General features: G+C 39.7%; 1 protein-coding gene across 1 annotated transcript; it reads left to right on the top strand.

The window, feature by feature from the left end:
• Window positions 1-918: 918 nt before the first annotated feature.
• ldlra (low density lipoprotein receptor a) lies at window positions 919-11059 on the top strand. The gene is made up of 18 exons (XM_085157417.1): window positions 919-1170; window positions 3676-3801; window positions 3906-4028; window positions 4112-4492; window positions 4597-4719; window positions 4799-4921; window positions 5036-5155; window positions 5360-5485; window positions 6373-6544; window positions 6628-6855; window positions 6942-7060; window positions 7175-7314; window positions 7445-7586; window positions 7824-7967; window positions 8109-8441; window positions 8544-8624; window positions 8713-8870; window positions 9012-11059. The coding sequence occupies exons 1-18, from the start codon at window positions 1113-1115 to the stop codon at window positions 9066-9068; spliced, it is 2754 nt and encodes a 917-aa protein (XP_085013543.1). The 5' UTR covers window positions 919-1112; the 3' UTR covers window positions 9069-11059.
• The last annotated feature ends 3673 nt before the right edge of the window (window positions 11060-14732 follow it).

Below are 14732 nucleotides of genomic sequence, written 5' to 3'. Positions count from 1 at the left end.
AGTGAAATCAGCGAGATTAAGAGGTCATCCTTCTGAACGTGTTAATTCACACTGACAATATAAATGTTAAAATGATGAAAATACTTTTTTTTCATTAGATTTATTGACACTCATTATTACCACTATTATAGAAACATCTGATATTTTGTGTACGTGAAATTTTAAATTTTGGTTGTCAAATTTACATTTTTATAATAAAAAATGATTTGTGATGATTTGCTGTCTTTGCTGTCTTTTCTTTTCTCAATATTTTGAGAAAAGAAAAGGATATGATTGATTTTCAGGATTTGACAGCTGGAATTAAATGTGACAGTCCACACGTCACACACATAATTATCCATCCTGTCCTGGCATTAAACCACAGCTGCTCTGAGTTATTAACCTTTTTCATTTGGCAGTAAAATTAACAACATCCTCCTGACAACAGGTGAAAAAAATAATTTTCCCATTGAACTGTTTGATTTCCTGCCTCTTTGGAGGCCACACTAATACACGAGAAATCAATGGGAAGGCCAGGGTGTCCTCTGTTTAGTGCATCAAGACTTAGTAGGCTATCTGAAATAGGTCAAAAGACGTTAGACTAAAAACACATGTCCATTACAGAGGATATTAATGAATATGCTGGTTCTCCGGAGGATATGACTCTATTCTGTAATAAATAAATAAATTTCTCTCTCACAGAGAAGAGCTTTAAACACTCCCCGCTGCCATCATGATTGGCAAATTTGCCTTCAAGGAAAGAAACCGGGCGGTGTGCATAAACACTGAAAGGGTTAACTCATAGTAGAAACCCATCTGCACGGAGCTCCGCCTCACAATTGTTGAGGTTGTGCGCCTCAGAAATCACACCACTCCAGGCCCCGCCCCCCCACTCCCCCGGATCCCACCCACAGGCTCCTGGACCACATTGAAAGGGGCTCTGATGTTGTCATAAGCTATAGTCTGCGGAGCTCCATCATCAAGAACTTCCAGCAGGAGCATCTCTGTAACAAGCAGGCCGCAACTACTGTTCCAAGTGCCCCAGCATTCCCACTATCCCCAGTGTTACTGACAGGCTGGGAACTCATCAGTGTAGGCTTTCAGTGGAGCATCTTCCAGAGCAGCTGCCAAGCATGAGATTGCTGTGTTGCGCCTCCCTGCTGTTTCTCATCAACCTCGTCTTTCAGACAAGTAAGTTCTGAGATTTGCATCCAAACTTTGTGAATTTATGCAGTCCGGACTGCTTTTACAGAGTGTGTGCGTGTGCGCTGTGGTGCTCCAGCTTGATGCGGTTCAGTGAAGATATGTGGATCAAATCTTACCGCTTGCGCTTTCTTTAAATGTAAAGACTTGAGGAGGGTGGGGTGATGGTTGAAGGGGCTTCTGTTTTATCACTTAAAAATCAAATTTTTAAATCATTCATATATCATCATAGTTCATATTTTCCGTCATTAGTGTCTGTGCAGCCTTTAATTTTAAATATAATTGTTCTCCTTGACTTTTCTTGCCGGTGTGTTTTTGAATGAAGCTGCATTTTTTGTGCCTTCATTTACTGGCGCTCAGCTCGCAGCAGCTTCTGCAGCCAATCAGGTTTGAACAGTGTGTGTGTGTGTGTGTGTGTGTGTGTGAGAGAGAGAGAGAGAGAGAGAGTGTGTGTGTGTGTGTGTGTGTGTGTGTGTGTGTGTGTGTGTGAGAGAGAGAGAGAGAGAGTGAGAGAGAGAGAGTGAGAGTGTTTTTTAAAAAAAAGTGTCAGGTGGGGTTTCTGAAGAGCCGGTTTTGAAAGCCGCTGTCATTCATAATGATTCAGAAAGAGCGCCTTTTGCGCAAAACCCCAAACGTGCAAACACCCCGGGCTGTTCTGATTCAGATTTGGATGAATTACAGGTGCACATAAACTCCCTACAATATCCTCCCTGTTTGCAGGAGGGTGGAATGCCAGATACTGTGAAACTGACTGGCTTCTCTCCAGATCATCCCAAACCACAGTCACCTTCAGGCTGAATTTCTCACAGCTTTGAAAGCGCACACAGTCACACCTGTTCCCAACATACTAGTTGAGAAAGTAGTGCGACAGGAACATGTTGGAACTGGTTGTCGCCCTTCCGCATTTCCTCAACAGTCACAAAGAAGCCTTGTGCTTAAAAGTTTAAAATTTCGACAGATGACCTGCATTTCTGTCTCTGTGATGCAGAGACGTTAGATCTTATTCATTTTTAAAGGTGTGTTAATATAAGTTTAAGTCTGAGCACTAAGGGGCATCTTATCATCAGGGTCAGTGACGGGCATACATCAGATGTCAGAGACTGGCAACCCCCCCCCCCCCCCCCCCCCCCAAAAAAAAAAAAAAGAAAAAAAAGAAGAAAAAAAAACAGGCATATGGGCACATGTTGTTGATTTGCCCTCAATCAATAACCCCGTCATTCAGTCCACTTTGTCTTTCAAGGTCTGAACTTTAAGCCCATTAAGTAAATAACCAGCGGGAGCTTGGGTCTGACCAACATTTCACTGGATTCAGGGAATGAGAGCTGATGCAGAAATAGCAAAAGTCCACTGAGCAGCCTTAACATTCAGAGAGAAGAACAGCTTTATTACCTGCAAGGAAATCCTCAGAAGCCTGTCAGTATGAAATAAATCATTATCTTTATAGCGATGGCAGTAATGCCATTGCCATAAATATTGTGTCATAAAAATGAATAGCTAATCTCTCCCTGGTGTAGATGTTTGTAAATCTGGAGTCATAAAAATACTACAACAAGAATAAACTCAAGGAAAGCCGTCACCTTATTTGATGACCGCGTAAGCACCAGCTGTTTGACCTCTCCTAAGAGTCCATTATGATTTATTATGCATGAGATGTGTATGTAAGCATACATAATTTATGATTAGCTTTCATTGAGCTGCTTTTATGGGGGACACACATATGAAAATGTACATTTTGGAATCCGTAGTGAGACGCAGACTGTTGGTTTCTTATATAAATCTGGTTATTTCAAAGTTTCAGAGGCTAGAAGTAGGAAAGGACTAAACTACCAGCTCTTGTGAATATCTGTTAACATTCATATGCACTCTGATTGGTTCTTCTAGCTCAGACGCTTCCATTAAAGATGAGGTTTTGGAGGAAGAGTTTGTGCCTTCAGTTCTTTTTCTACCAGGAACCATAAATGCCTGAAACTTCCAACTGCGATTATGAACTGACTACATCAGCATATCCCTGATAAAGGCACCCTGTCCTACTCACATACATGCTGTAACTAGATTAGCCATTTATCTTTTCTCTAAATAACACTGATGCACTAGAGAGCTGACACCAAATCTCTTGGGATTACCTGATATTTCTACTCCAACAACACCACGCTGTTGATGTGGCTCTGTGTTAGTCTGTCACTGGGTTCGTCCACCTGTATAACCTTCAACTGCTATTGGATTTTCTTTATATTTATTGTGTGTTTGAATGATATTACATTTTACACACCTATCCTCAGCATGAGGTCTAGCCTAAACTGTATTTGGTGTTGCTGCGAATTACCTAACATGCTAATTTTGCTAATGGTTGTGGGATGGATCGTGTGGTGTGGAGTATAGAGTTTAGAGCTCCCAGTAAAAAATGGTGTGTGAGGTGTAGCAGCTTCATAAACAATTGCTAAAACAATTTTTCTGAACTGTTTTTTTGGTTTTTTTTATGTCTGTCTTTCACAGATGCACTGATAACATGTGGAACCAACCAGTTTCAGTGTGGGAATGGGAGATGTATCACACTGAGGTGGGTGTGCGACGGCTCTGATGACTGCGGAGATGGCACAGATGAACTTCCTGGTACCTGTGGTGAGTACTCTGTGACCTGATCTGTGAATGGACTTTCTTTGGTGCTTCCACAATCCCGCAATCCAAGACCTCAGTTAAGATTTTCTTTGTTGTGCCACTTCCAGCGGTCAAAACATGCAAACCAACAGAGTTCAGCTGTGCAGGGCGTCTTAACCAGTGCATCCCGAGCACATGGCGCTGCGATGGTAAAGCTGACTGTGAGAATGGAGCTGATGAGGTGAATTGTGGTAAGTCCGAGTTCAGAGCCCCATGCATTACCCAGCTTCCTACGTTCGCTAATGTTGCTTCCTTGTTCTGATCGACCTGTCAGCGGCCAAGCAGTGCACGAGGTTCGAGTTCCGCTGCAAGAGCGGCCAGTGCGTGTCCTCCTCCTTTGTGTGTGATGACGACCTAGACTGTGAGGACGGCAGCGACGAGGAATCCTGCCCGCCCGTCACCTGCAGTTCCGCTTCCTTCCAGTGCAACAACACAGTTTGCCTTCCACACCTGTGGGCCTGCGACGGGGACCGCGACTGCACCGACGGCTCGGATGAGTGGCCCGAAACCTGCGGGACAAAGACTCCTGACCTCGTGAGCATTCATCACTGCTCCTCGATGGAGTGGCGTTGTGGCAGTGGAGAGTGCATCCATGTTAGCTGGAAGTGTGATGCACAGGCTGACTGCCTTGATCAATCAGATGAAGCTAACTGCTGTAATTATGATTTTTTAAAAAAAAAAAACTATCTCTTTGTCCCTTTTTATGAATTCATTAGCGCTGCTATTTCTTACAATCTCGTGTCCTTTTCATCCCTCTAGCTCATGCCACCTGTTCTCCTGACGAGTTTGAATGCGGCGATGGTACTTGCATCCATGGGAGCCTGCAGTGCAACCATCAATATGACTGCAGGGACATGAGCGATGAGATTGGCTGCGTGAATGGTATGAGTCCCACCTTTTAGACAGCCTTATGAATCTCTAATCTATTTTTGCTGAACTCGTTTTTTATGTCCATACACAGCGACCCACTGTGAGGGCCCAACCTGGTTTAAATGCCGCAGCGGAGAGTGCATTAGTATGGAGAAGGTGTGCGATAAGAAACGTGACTGCAGGGATTGGTCAGATGAGCCTCTTAGGGAATGTGGTGAGTACCCCTCATAAATAACTGTCTGATTATTTCTGCTTTTTTATGCTTTCAATAAGATTTACTATACTTTATGAGTTCCAATGAAAAAGATCCTTTGTCTTCTTCCTTCAGACTCCAATGAGTGTCTGTACAACAACGGCGGGTGCTCTCATATTTGCAAAGACCTGAAGATCGGTTATGAGTGCTTATGTCCCTCTGGATACAGCCTAGTTGACACAAGGCGCTGTGAAGGTAGGCCACACTATTACAGTAAAAAATGTGAACTTCAACCAGATTAACAAACTGTGCCAATAATCTGTTTACTTTTGACCCTTTCACTGGCTGCGCTTTTAGATAAAGAAGGATCTCGTAATTCCCTGTGTACACAGTGACTCGACATGCTCGGACTCCTGGTTCATTGAATTTTAAAGACATTTCTCTTTTCATTCGACTCAGATATCGACGAGTGTGCCAACCCAGACACCTGCAGTCAAATCTGCATCAATCAGATGGGCAGCTACAAATGTGAGTGTGAGGAGGGTTACCAAGTTGACCCAGCAACTAAACACTGCAAGGCCATTGGTAAGTATTCCAGCTCTCTGTTTCTGCCCATGCTGTTCTCTTGTGTTGTTGTGTAATCATTAAATGTTTAAACTTGATGACTAAACCATTTCGCTGTTACACTTCGGGGGGTGGGGGTTAAGGATCATTAAAGTCCTTTTTAAGCATAAAATTAAATTTATTTATATAAAGATAATTATGCATTTGGTATTTGTTTTGTTGAATGTCCATAAATATAAATAAGATTGTGTTAGAATAGAAATAAAATTAGATTTTTGGCACTTTTTCTATAAGAAAACATAGGTAGAGTTTATATTTCATACAGTTTCACAAGTAGAAGGTGCAGACTGTATATAAAAGATGTAAAAAGATACCATGACATCACTAACTGGTCTGTGGATTAGCATGAAGCCTTTAATTTATACTCATTAGCAACCTTTTTTTTTCTTTTTTTGAGCCAGAAGAAATCAAATTCAGTTCATCAGTTAAAGCTAGCAAGCTTATTAGCTCTCTTGCTCTCTTTAGCATAAATGCTGTTTAAGTGGCAAAATTGTATTAATTATATTCCTAGAACGCCACCACTTATATTCCAAAGCTAGGATACATATTGTATTCGTATTAGTGCTGTCAGCGTTAATCTCGTTTAAATGACGTTAACGCCATAACCGCATTAACGCGGCAATTCTCCGTTAGCACAGTTAGCTCGTTAGCGCTGTCCAGCCCCACGCACAGGGTGATTCGCGCTAACTCGCTAACTCGCTAACTGAGATTTGCCGCGTTAATGCAGTTATGGCGTTAACGTCATTTTAACTAGATTAACGCTGACAGCACTAATTAGTATCATTTAATTTCAGTTTTTCTTAAATAGGAAACTGCAAAATAAAATGTACCTCATTTTGTCCTTGTAGGAACAATAGCCTACCTTTTCTTCACTAACCATCATGAGGTCAGAAAGATGACTCTGGACAAAAGTGAATACACGAGAGTAATCCCTCGCCTAAAGAACGTCGTGGCGCTCGACATGAACATAGCCACCAAAGAGATCTACTGGTCAGACATATCCCAGAAGAAAATCTACAGGTGAGCAGGAATGAAACCGGAACAAAAATATTCTTTTTGTTCATGATACTCTTATTTGACACTTGTTTTTACTTTCTACCCAGAACTCCAATGGACTCGGCTGAAGACTCCACTCAACACCACATCGTGATCAGTAATGACATCGATGCTCCTGAGGGAATTGCCTTGGACTGGGTCCATGGTAACCTCTATTGGACCGACAGCGTTCGTGGCACGGTCTCAGTTGTAACTGCTGACGGTAGCCGACGTAAAACCCTCTTCCACCAGGACTTATCGAAACCCCGCGCTATTGTGGTAGACCCCCAAAGCAAGTAAGCTAATAGCACTGGTAATAGCAGTGATGCCTATATTGTTTGTGTTACGCGTACATAACAGAACTATTTTTTTCACATTCCAGTTTTGTTTACTGGACCGACTGGGGGAATCCAGCTAAGATTGAGAAGGCAGGTCTTAATGGAGGAGACCGCACCGCACTGGTCACTGACAACATCGTGTGGCCTAATGGCATCACACTCGGTAAACTCAAGCACTCATGTCTCTTCAGTTTCAAGTTTTTGATTATTTATTCATGTAAACGTTAACACCAGTGTTCACTCTAGTCTAACTTTCCCCAACCCACTTCCTCCCCAGACCTGCTAAACCAGCGGCTATACTGGGTGGACTCGAAGCTGCACACCCTCTCCAGTATCGATGTTCAGGGCGGTGGTCGACGCACCCTCATCATTGATGAACACAAACTCGCTCACCCACTGGGGCTTGCTGTATTTGAGGTACCAATTTACCAGCTGATAAACCCAGAGACCCATGACCAGTACAGCTCATAAACAACTCGCTGCACATGTAAACTGTAGTGTTTATCATATCTCAAATATTCAATCTTAACTGTTTCTGTGTTTGCAGGAAAAAGTGTTCTGGACAGATGTGAGTAACAGTGCCATCCTCAGTGCCAACAGACTGACTGGTGAGGACATTGTGCCGCTGGCGGAGCACCTATCGTCACCAGAAGACATTATTCTGTTCCATAACCTCAAACAACCTGCTGGTAAGAGAGTTACAGTACTAAAAGACTTATTTTTTAAAGATAAGATGAAGTTAAGTCAGGGCTTGCTTTTTCTATATTGATATTAGAAATATTGTCAGCTAAACAGTGAGATTTGCATCTATTAATTGGGTGCTTAGCCCAGCTCATTCACTTTTGTTTAGCATACAGACATGAGTGGAAGCTATCATCCAAAGCGTACATTCCAAAGATTCCACTGTTCTTTTTTTCCCATTGCAGGAAGAGACTGGTGTCAGGTGTTCAACGGTGGTTGTGAATTCTTGTGCCTGGCAGCTCCTCAAATAGGAAGACAACCCCCCAAATATACCTGTGTCTGTCCAGATAACATGATGCTAGCCAGGGATATGAGGACATGTGTACCAGGTATGCTAGCAATAGTAATACGAATCATGATAAAATAGTTGCTACAATGTTATGTGCATAATATATAATAATATAAGTACAATATTTAAGTCGATCAAGCAGCCTTTACCTGACTCCTTGCCTCCGGTTTCTTTTTACCAGCTGTGCCAACACCTGAAGCTACTGGGCTGCCTCAAGTTCCGGCCACAAGTCCTCCTCATCTGCTACCAGTATCACCCAGCACCACACCGAGAACAATACTCAGGACTACACCCAGGACCATACTCAGGACTACACCCAGGACCATAGTGAAGCCTAAGTTTCACACAACTACTACAGTGCCTGTCTTAACTCCCAGCACTGTCGCCAGACCAGTGCTACGGCTTACCAGTCCTCCATTCAGGTCCACCACACCCCAACAAAGGATGCCTTCACCCCAGCCAGGAAATCCTAAAGTCTCCCAGACCACCACTCAAGCTCCAGTCACCTCTCCAAGTGAGTTGCCAAAGTGCCAAGAGAGTTGTTTTGCAGATTTCAGATAACAGGTTCAGCTCTATGTATCACTAACTTAAAATATTGTGTTTACCTTTGCATTAGATATCCGACCTGAATTTGCTGAAGTGCTAACCGATACTGTGTCTACCACCCCAATAGCACTTTACATTATACTACCTCTTGGTAAGCTCTTTAAGCTTTTGCTCATTCACTGAAAACCCAGTACTGACATCATGTGTAACTAGCCTCGGCATCTGTTTCCATCAAATAGCGATTGTCGCTCTGGTGGCTGTTGGTGGCGTTCTGCTCTGGAGGAACTACAGGCTGAAGAACACCAACACAATTCACTTTGACAACCCCGTTTATCAAAAAACCACTGAGGAGCAGGTGCACATTTGGAGGAGCCTTGATGGTTACTCATACCCAAAAGTAAGTCTAAAAGGTGGTAATTCTACAATATAAATGTTAATATTAATCTAAATGTAAAAAATGCTGTTAAACCTTGTTTTGTTGCAGTATCCATTTTGCATCTTTATTTCTAACTTTATTTTTTCTTTGCATTCCTCACAGAGACAAGTTGTGAGTTTGCATGAAGAGGCAGACAATCCGGTCTTTGCAGAGAACTGAAAAATGATGAGCAGAGTGGAAGGAGGTGCCTTAATGATAAGCTACCTTCTTCATCGTTTAGCATTGTTACCTCACGCAGCACAAAGATATGGTGATTAAAGCCTGTATGTGACGACCTTAAACCACTATATCCTTAAAGATACATAGACGTTCTACTGTGAAAATACCAGTTAATTATTTTTTTTCTTATCAAGGCGTACATTTTTTTTCTTCATTACTCACCAAAACATACCAAATCATCAGATTGAGAAGTCCTTGATGTTGATCATTTTTAGTTGTTATTATAACTGCTTTGCTGGCAGTGTAACTGTGTCATCTTTCAAGCCACTTGCCTGCTTTTGATAATATTACATCTTGCACTAATTATCATTTAAAACAAGTTTCAGGAAATAGTCACGGCTATTTTCTGTAACCAAATGTTTAGCTTTCGCCTCCTGAGTTGCTAACTTTGTTTAGCATAATGATTGGAATCAGGCGAAAGCAGCTAGCCTAGCTTTGTCAAACAGGAAAATCATCTCTAGAGCTTTTTTCTTAAGTTCGTATACAAACAAAACTGAAAAGTGATGTGTCAGCACCTTACAGGTGTTATGTAGTAAAATTAGCAAGGTGATTGCTACTTCTGTGCAAAACCAGGGAATGGTTTGCTATTTTATGCTAAGCTAATCTAAACTGCACATAGTAACAGATTATAGTTTTTCTTTAGAGTTGAGTTTGCAGCAGGCGAATGTAAATGCTAAACATGCCTCATTCACCCGTTCATACGAGCACTGCTTCTATGCAGAAGCGCTATCTAACATTCATACATGCATCAGAGAGCAACTTGGTCTTGCTCAAGGATATTTAGGATGCAGGCGGAGCAGCCAATAATGGAACTACTACCAACTTAGATGAGCTCTAGATGAGCTGCTCTACCTCTTGACACATGTAATATTACGGGGGCAACACTGGGAGTTACATGCGCCATTGTGACCCTAGTGTGACCTCAGTATGTCACACTGATAAGTGATCATACGTCATACAATCTGCCTTAGTGGTTGTGCAGAAATATAGTCCAAAACAACCTAATGGTACCGCTGCCATTTACCTAGAAAAGAATCTCAGGACACTACAAGTTTGTGCCTCAGTGTGCCTTTTGAGCTGTCCAATGTCTGCGCTAGAGAGGCATCTTGCATTTTGCATGTAGATCCCTCATGGGGTGTAGTACATTCCTGAAAGGCTGAAAAGCATTGATTCAGACACATGTGACCAAAAGCGGAGTGTATAGTGCTCTGTACCAAGTCACATGTGTATTTAAGTGCTCCCTCAGGACCGGCTGCCTTATACCAGCATCGCTGATAAAAGAATGCCACGTGTCCAGACAGATTTCCTTTGTGGTTTATTATCATATATTTGTATTGTTGAGTTTCTTTTTTTTTTTTTTTTTTTCTACAGATTTTGTTCACATGTTTATGTTGGTGCTACTGAGTGGATTTGCATATATGCATATTTACAGCATGGGAGATGGTGTTAGACAGTGTTACAGTGCTTAACAACTTTAAAAGAGCACGATTGAATGGAAGGTTTTAATGCCACAGCTGCTCTAAATTATCAGTATTTGTAATTGGAAAAATCCTTTTTGCATATAAAAACATAAATTCAATGTGTTATTTGCCTGATAAATAACAATATTAATGTTTAGATTGACAGATTTCTAAAATATTTGTGGGAGCTGGGTTGTTTTATCACAGGTGATCTAATAAATGTGTTAAGCACTGTACCTGCAAGTGTGGTTATGCTAAAGACTATAATATTGTGTGGGTTAATGTTTGTTATCTGGATTTCAAGCTGAAAAATAGTCATGGGTGGAAATAAAGCCGTACACTGTGTGACGGTGCGAACTAAGGCTGTAAATACAATGTTCATAAAAATGTACATATTTGCTCCTAACCCTTGTTGTTAATATTGTTTCATCCTTTAAACATTTACTGTACAGAAATAAATGCTTCTATTTATTATGAAATCAGTTCTCTCTGTATTAACAAAATTACAGACGTTGTTGAACTGCCGCAGCGGGAATGCTGTGGAGGGATACTAAGAGAGCTGTGTATAAATAAATCCCTGCAAACCTGAACTGAAGCAACGTTGCAAAGAAGCAAATTCCTTCATAACAATGTGGGACAAAAATGACTACTACAAGTTAATGCTGTTAAAAGTCGATCTAGAAGCTACTGCATCATGGAGTCTACATGACTGTTGACACATTTTGGGTGAATGAAATACTGACACAGTGCAGGACGGCACGCGTTGATATTCACCTGAGGTTGTATTTTCCTAATCTTAAGAAATGGTAGGAGCTGGGACATTTTTATTTTGCTCCATAGGTAAAATCTGAGAATTAAAAGAGAATGTGTTTTCTTTTTCACCACGACTGTGTTCTCGTGGTCGTATTGTTTTTATAAGCGACTCCGGCTGAAAACGTGGGTGTTTTGTTTTTGTTTGTTTTTGCTGTGCTGAGGCTGCTATATAGGTCAGTTGAAAACAAGACCCATTTCGTAGAAAGTCCGCGTCAAAGCCAAAAACGACACCCCACTATTCTCCGAAATTCTCCAACACGCCCACAAGTAGGAAAAAAAACAACTTTACAATCTTTTGTTTATTTGTGTCAAATTAAATCGGTAGATAATAACACCGGTATAAGAGCTATAAAGTATTTTGTAAGAGAAACTTTATGACGTTAAATGATTACGAAATACTTAATCTGTGTAACGTTCGCATCATAAAACTGAGTACTATAGTGAATTGAAGTGATTTCATTAATTAGCAAGCTTATCTGTATTTGTAAAAGAGTGAGCAGATGTAGGGAGGTATGCTTCTGGAGTAAACATATCTGCATACAGTTTGGCTCACTTGTGTTTGCCTTTAAAGCAAAAAATTAAAAAAAAAATACTTTGGAAATTGTAATTCTGAATAAAAAATTATTGTCTCTGAATTTCAGATCCTCCTCATTTAGACCGACAGTTAAATTTAAATCTAAATCTCTCAGTTTTCTAAGTAGGCTATTCTAAATCAGCTGTGGGACAAAGTCACAACAACAGTGACCGGGTACAGCTCTGGCAACGAGCGGTCAAATCCATCAGCAGACATGTGCAAGGTTCAAGGCTGAGTAGCAGCGAAGTGCTGATAACAGGAGCCAGAAGATGCTAAAGACATGTGGGTAAACACAGAGCCACACAGGGATGCGAAAACAAGCAGACTGTCAGATGTTCCTCAGAGGAAGTGCCGTAGTGTGCTTTATTATGAACATATTGCATCATTAATTCATCCAGTGTGGGCCAATTTCCTGAGCTGACACACGGCACACATCGTCCCAGACTCCGTGCTGTTGGCAAACAATACGGTTTGTTCTGTTTTATAAATAAAGGTTTTTATCTAAATCCCTTCTGATCATTAATTTAACCACTATGATTCTTTTAGTTTCTTCCACAGATGAACATGTATAAGTTCAAGCGCCTTTCTGCCGTGTGACTCAGTATGTTTCATGTTTTTTAATATTTAATTTGATATTTAGGCTCTGTGGTCGCATAAACAGGATGGCTACTTTTACATAACTCCATTAATTAGGGTTTAATATTATACATATGGCAAATTTGACTGCAGGTTGCAATAAAAACACCAAATGCTTAAGGGATGTTGTCCCTGAGTGGGTTGGGATATGACATATGCTCACCTGATACTGAGTAAACAAACTCCGTCAGCTGGGCAGACAGTTCCTGGACCAAACACTGACCTTTGCTCAGATCGTGTTTTTTGAAGACACACAACCCATATTTGAAAGGCACACACTGTTCACCAGACAGCAGATTTATCAGCATTGTTAACAATAATAAGAAGTGCATCGGCTTTAAAGTTTTTAAAAAACATTTTGTGTCAGTGTTAGGAGTGCTGTCGATGCCTGAAAATTAAATTTATTTCCTTTTTTGAATGATTTGTGGGTATTTTATCAGACATGAAAACAGGATCTCTTATAACCGCTGTATACTTTTAAATAAATTAGAATTACTTATAAAAAAGAAATGAGGCAAGTTGTATAAAGTACTCAGTGCTCATAGAGTATAAGAACCAGTCCAGTCCACGCATCATTGTATGAGTGCTATTTTAATTGTTGGTTTGGGTGAAGCTCTTTTTCTGAAAATAGCAAAAATACATATCCTCAAACAGTATGCAAATAGCTGAAAGTCTATTTAGTCTGTCTATTTCCTGATTTGTTTATTTACTATTTGTTTGAGCTAACAGAATTTGTTATAACAAAACCTCATTTATTCTTTCATACTGTTTTGTGTTCAAATTCCTTCATTTGTAAAAGTAACTGATAGCTAAAGCTTTCAGATGAATGTAATGAATTTGAAATGAATACAATATTTGCCTCTAAAACATTGTGGAATAGGAATAGAAACAGAAAAGAGTCATAAAACACAGCTAGCTCAAATGTGTATTTGAAGTAAATCATGCAAGATAATGTCTGCACTTTACAACCAATCATTTGTCTAAGCTTTAGTTATAATGACTATTTTCTGTTAGTATTTGTATACTAAGAATTGGGGAGATATAAAACTTCATTAACTGTATAAATTACCCTTTTTTGTCTAGCTAAAATATTTAATGTAAGATATTGCTGTTAGCTTCACATTTAGAAGCTTTACCTGCCAGTTCAGCCTATGAGTGTATATGTACATAACAATGACACAGATTTGCAAGATTTGCAACTCTATCCTATGAGTCACCTGTAAGAAATCATTAATATACAGTAAATGTTAGTGGACTTAATATCTAACCGTGTCGTAGGGCCATTGTAAACCTGAGGTTAAACATTAGGTTTAATGAATTACATTGACTGCTTTATAGAAAGATAAACAGAAAGCAACAAGCACTCTACTTTTTTTTCTTTTCTTTTTTTTTTTTTTTTTATCTTTAGGCTTCGTCAAAAGGTTTTCTCTTATTCAGTAACTTAATTATTTTGGAAAGGAAAATATCAAATCCAAGAGAAGAAACAACAACATATCAGAACAGCCTCATATTTCACACAGTCTTGCCCTCCTCCATCCTGTTCAGTAACTTCTCTCACTGGTTTTTGTTTAAACTAACTTTGCTCCACAGAAGTATTATTTATGTTTTGATGGTATCCATTTATGCATTTTCTGTTGTTGAGTCATAAACAGTTGCTTTACCCTCAAACTTTTTGAACATTTGTCTGAGTTTGGGACGATTTTTGAGCCCAGTAGATTTCATGCATATTATTTTGACAGACTTCCTTTTGGAAGTTCCTTTCCAAATTATGGCTTTTTGCAATATATATATATATATATATATATATATATATATATATATATATATATATATATATATATATATATATATATATATATATATATATATATATATATATATATATAAAATAAAATAATATAATATAATATAATCAACATGATGTAAAAATGTAGGCCACGCAGTCCAAATAGGTACACAAAATGTGCACTTACAGAAGAGCTGACATAATGTGCAAATATGGATAAAATTAAATTAATCCAACTAGTTCGTGCAAAGATCTTTTAAGGGGATAAACATTTGTAAATGAGTGTAATTTGTTGCTTCATATACGAAACTTTGTTACAATTTAAAATAACAAAA

This window comes from Neolamprologus multifasciatus, chromosome 4 (assembly GCF_963576455.1).
Source record: "Neolamprologus multifasciatus chromosome 4, fNeoMul1.2, whole genome shotgun sequence".
Lineage (NCBI taxonomy): Eukaryota > Metazoa > Chordata > Actinopteri > Cichliformes > Cichlidae > Neolamprologus > Neolamprologus multifasciatus.
The sequence above is the reverse complement of the archived record's forward strand: the minus strand, read 5'-3'. Positions and strand labels throughout refer to the sequence as shown.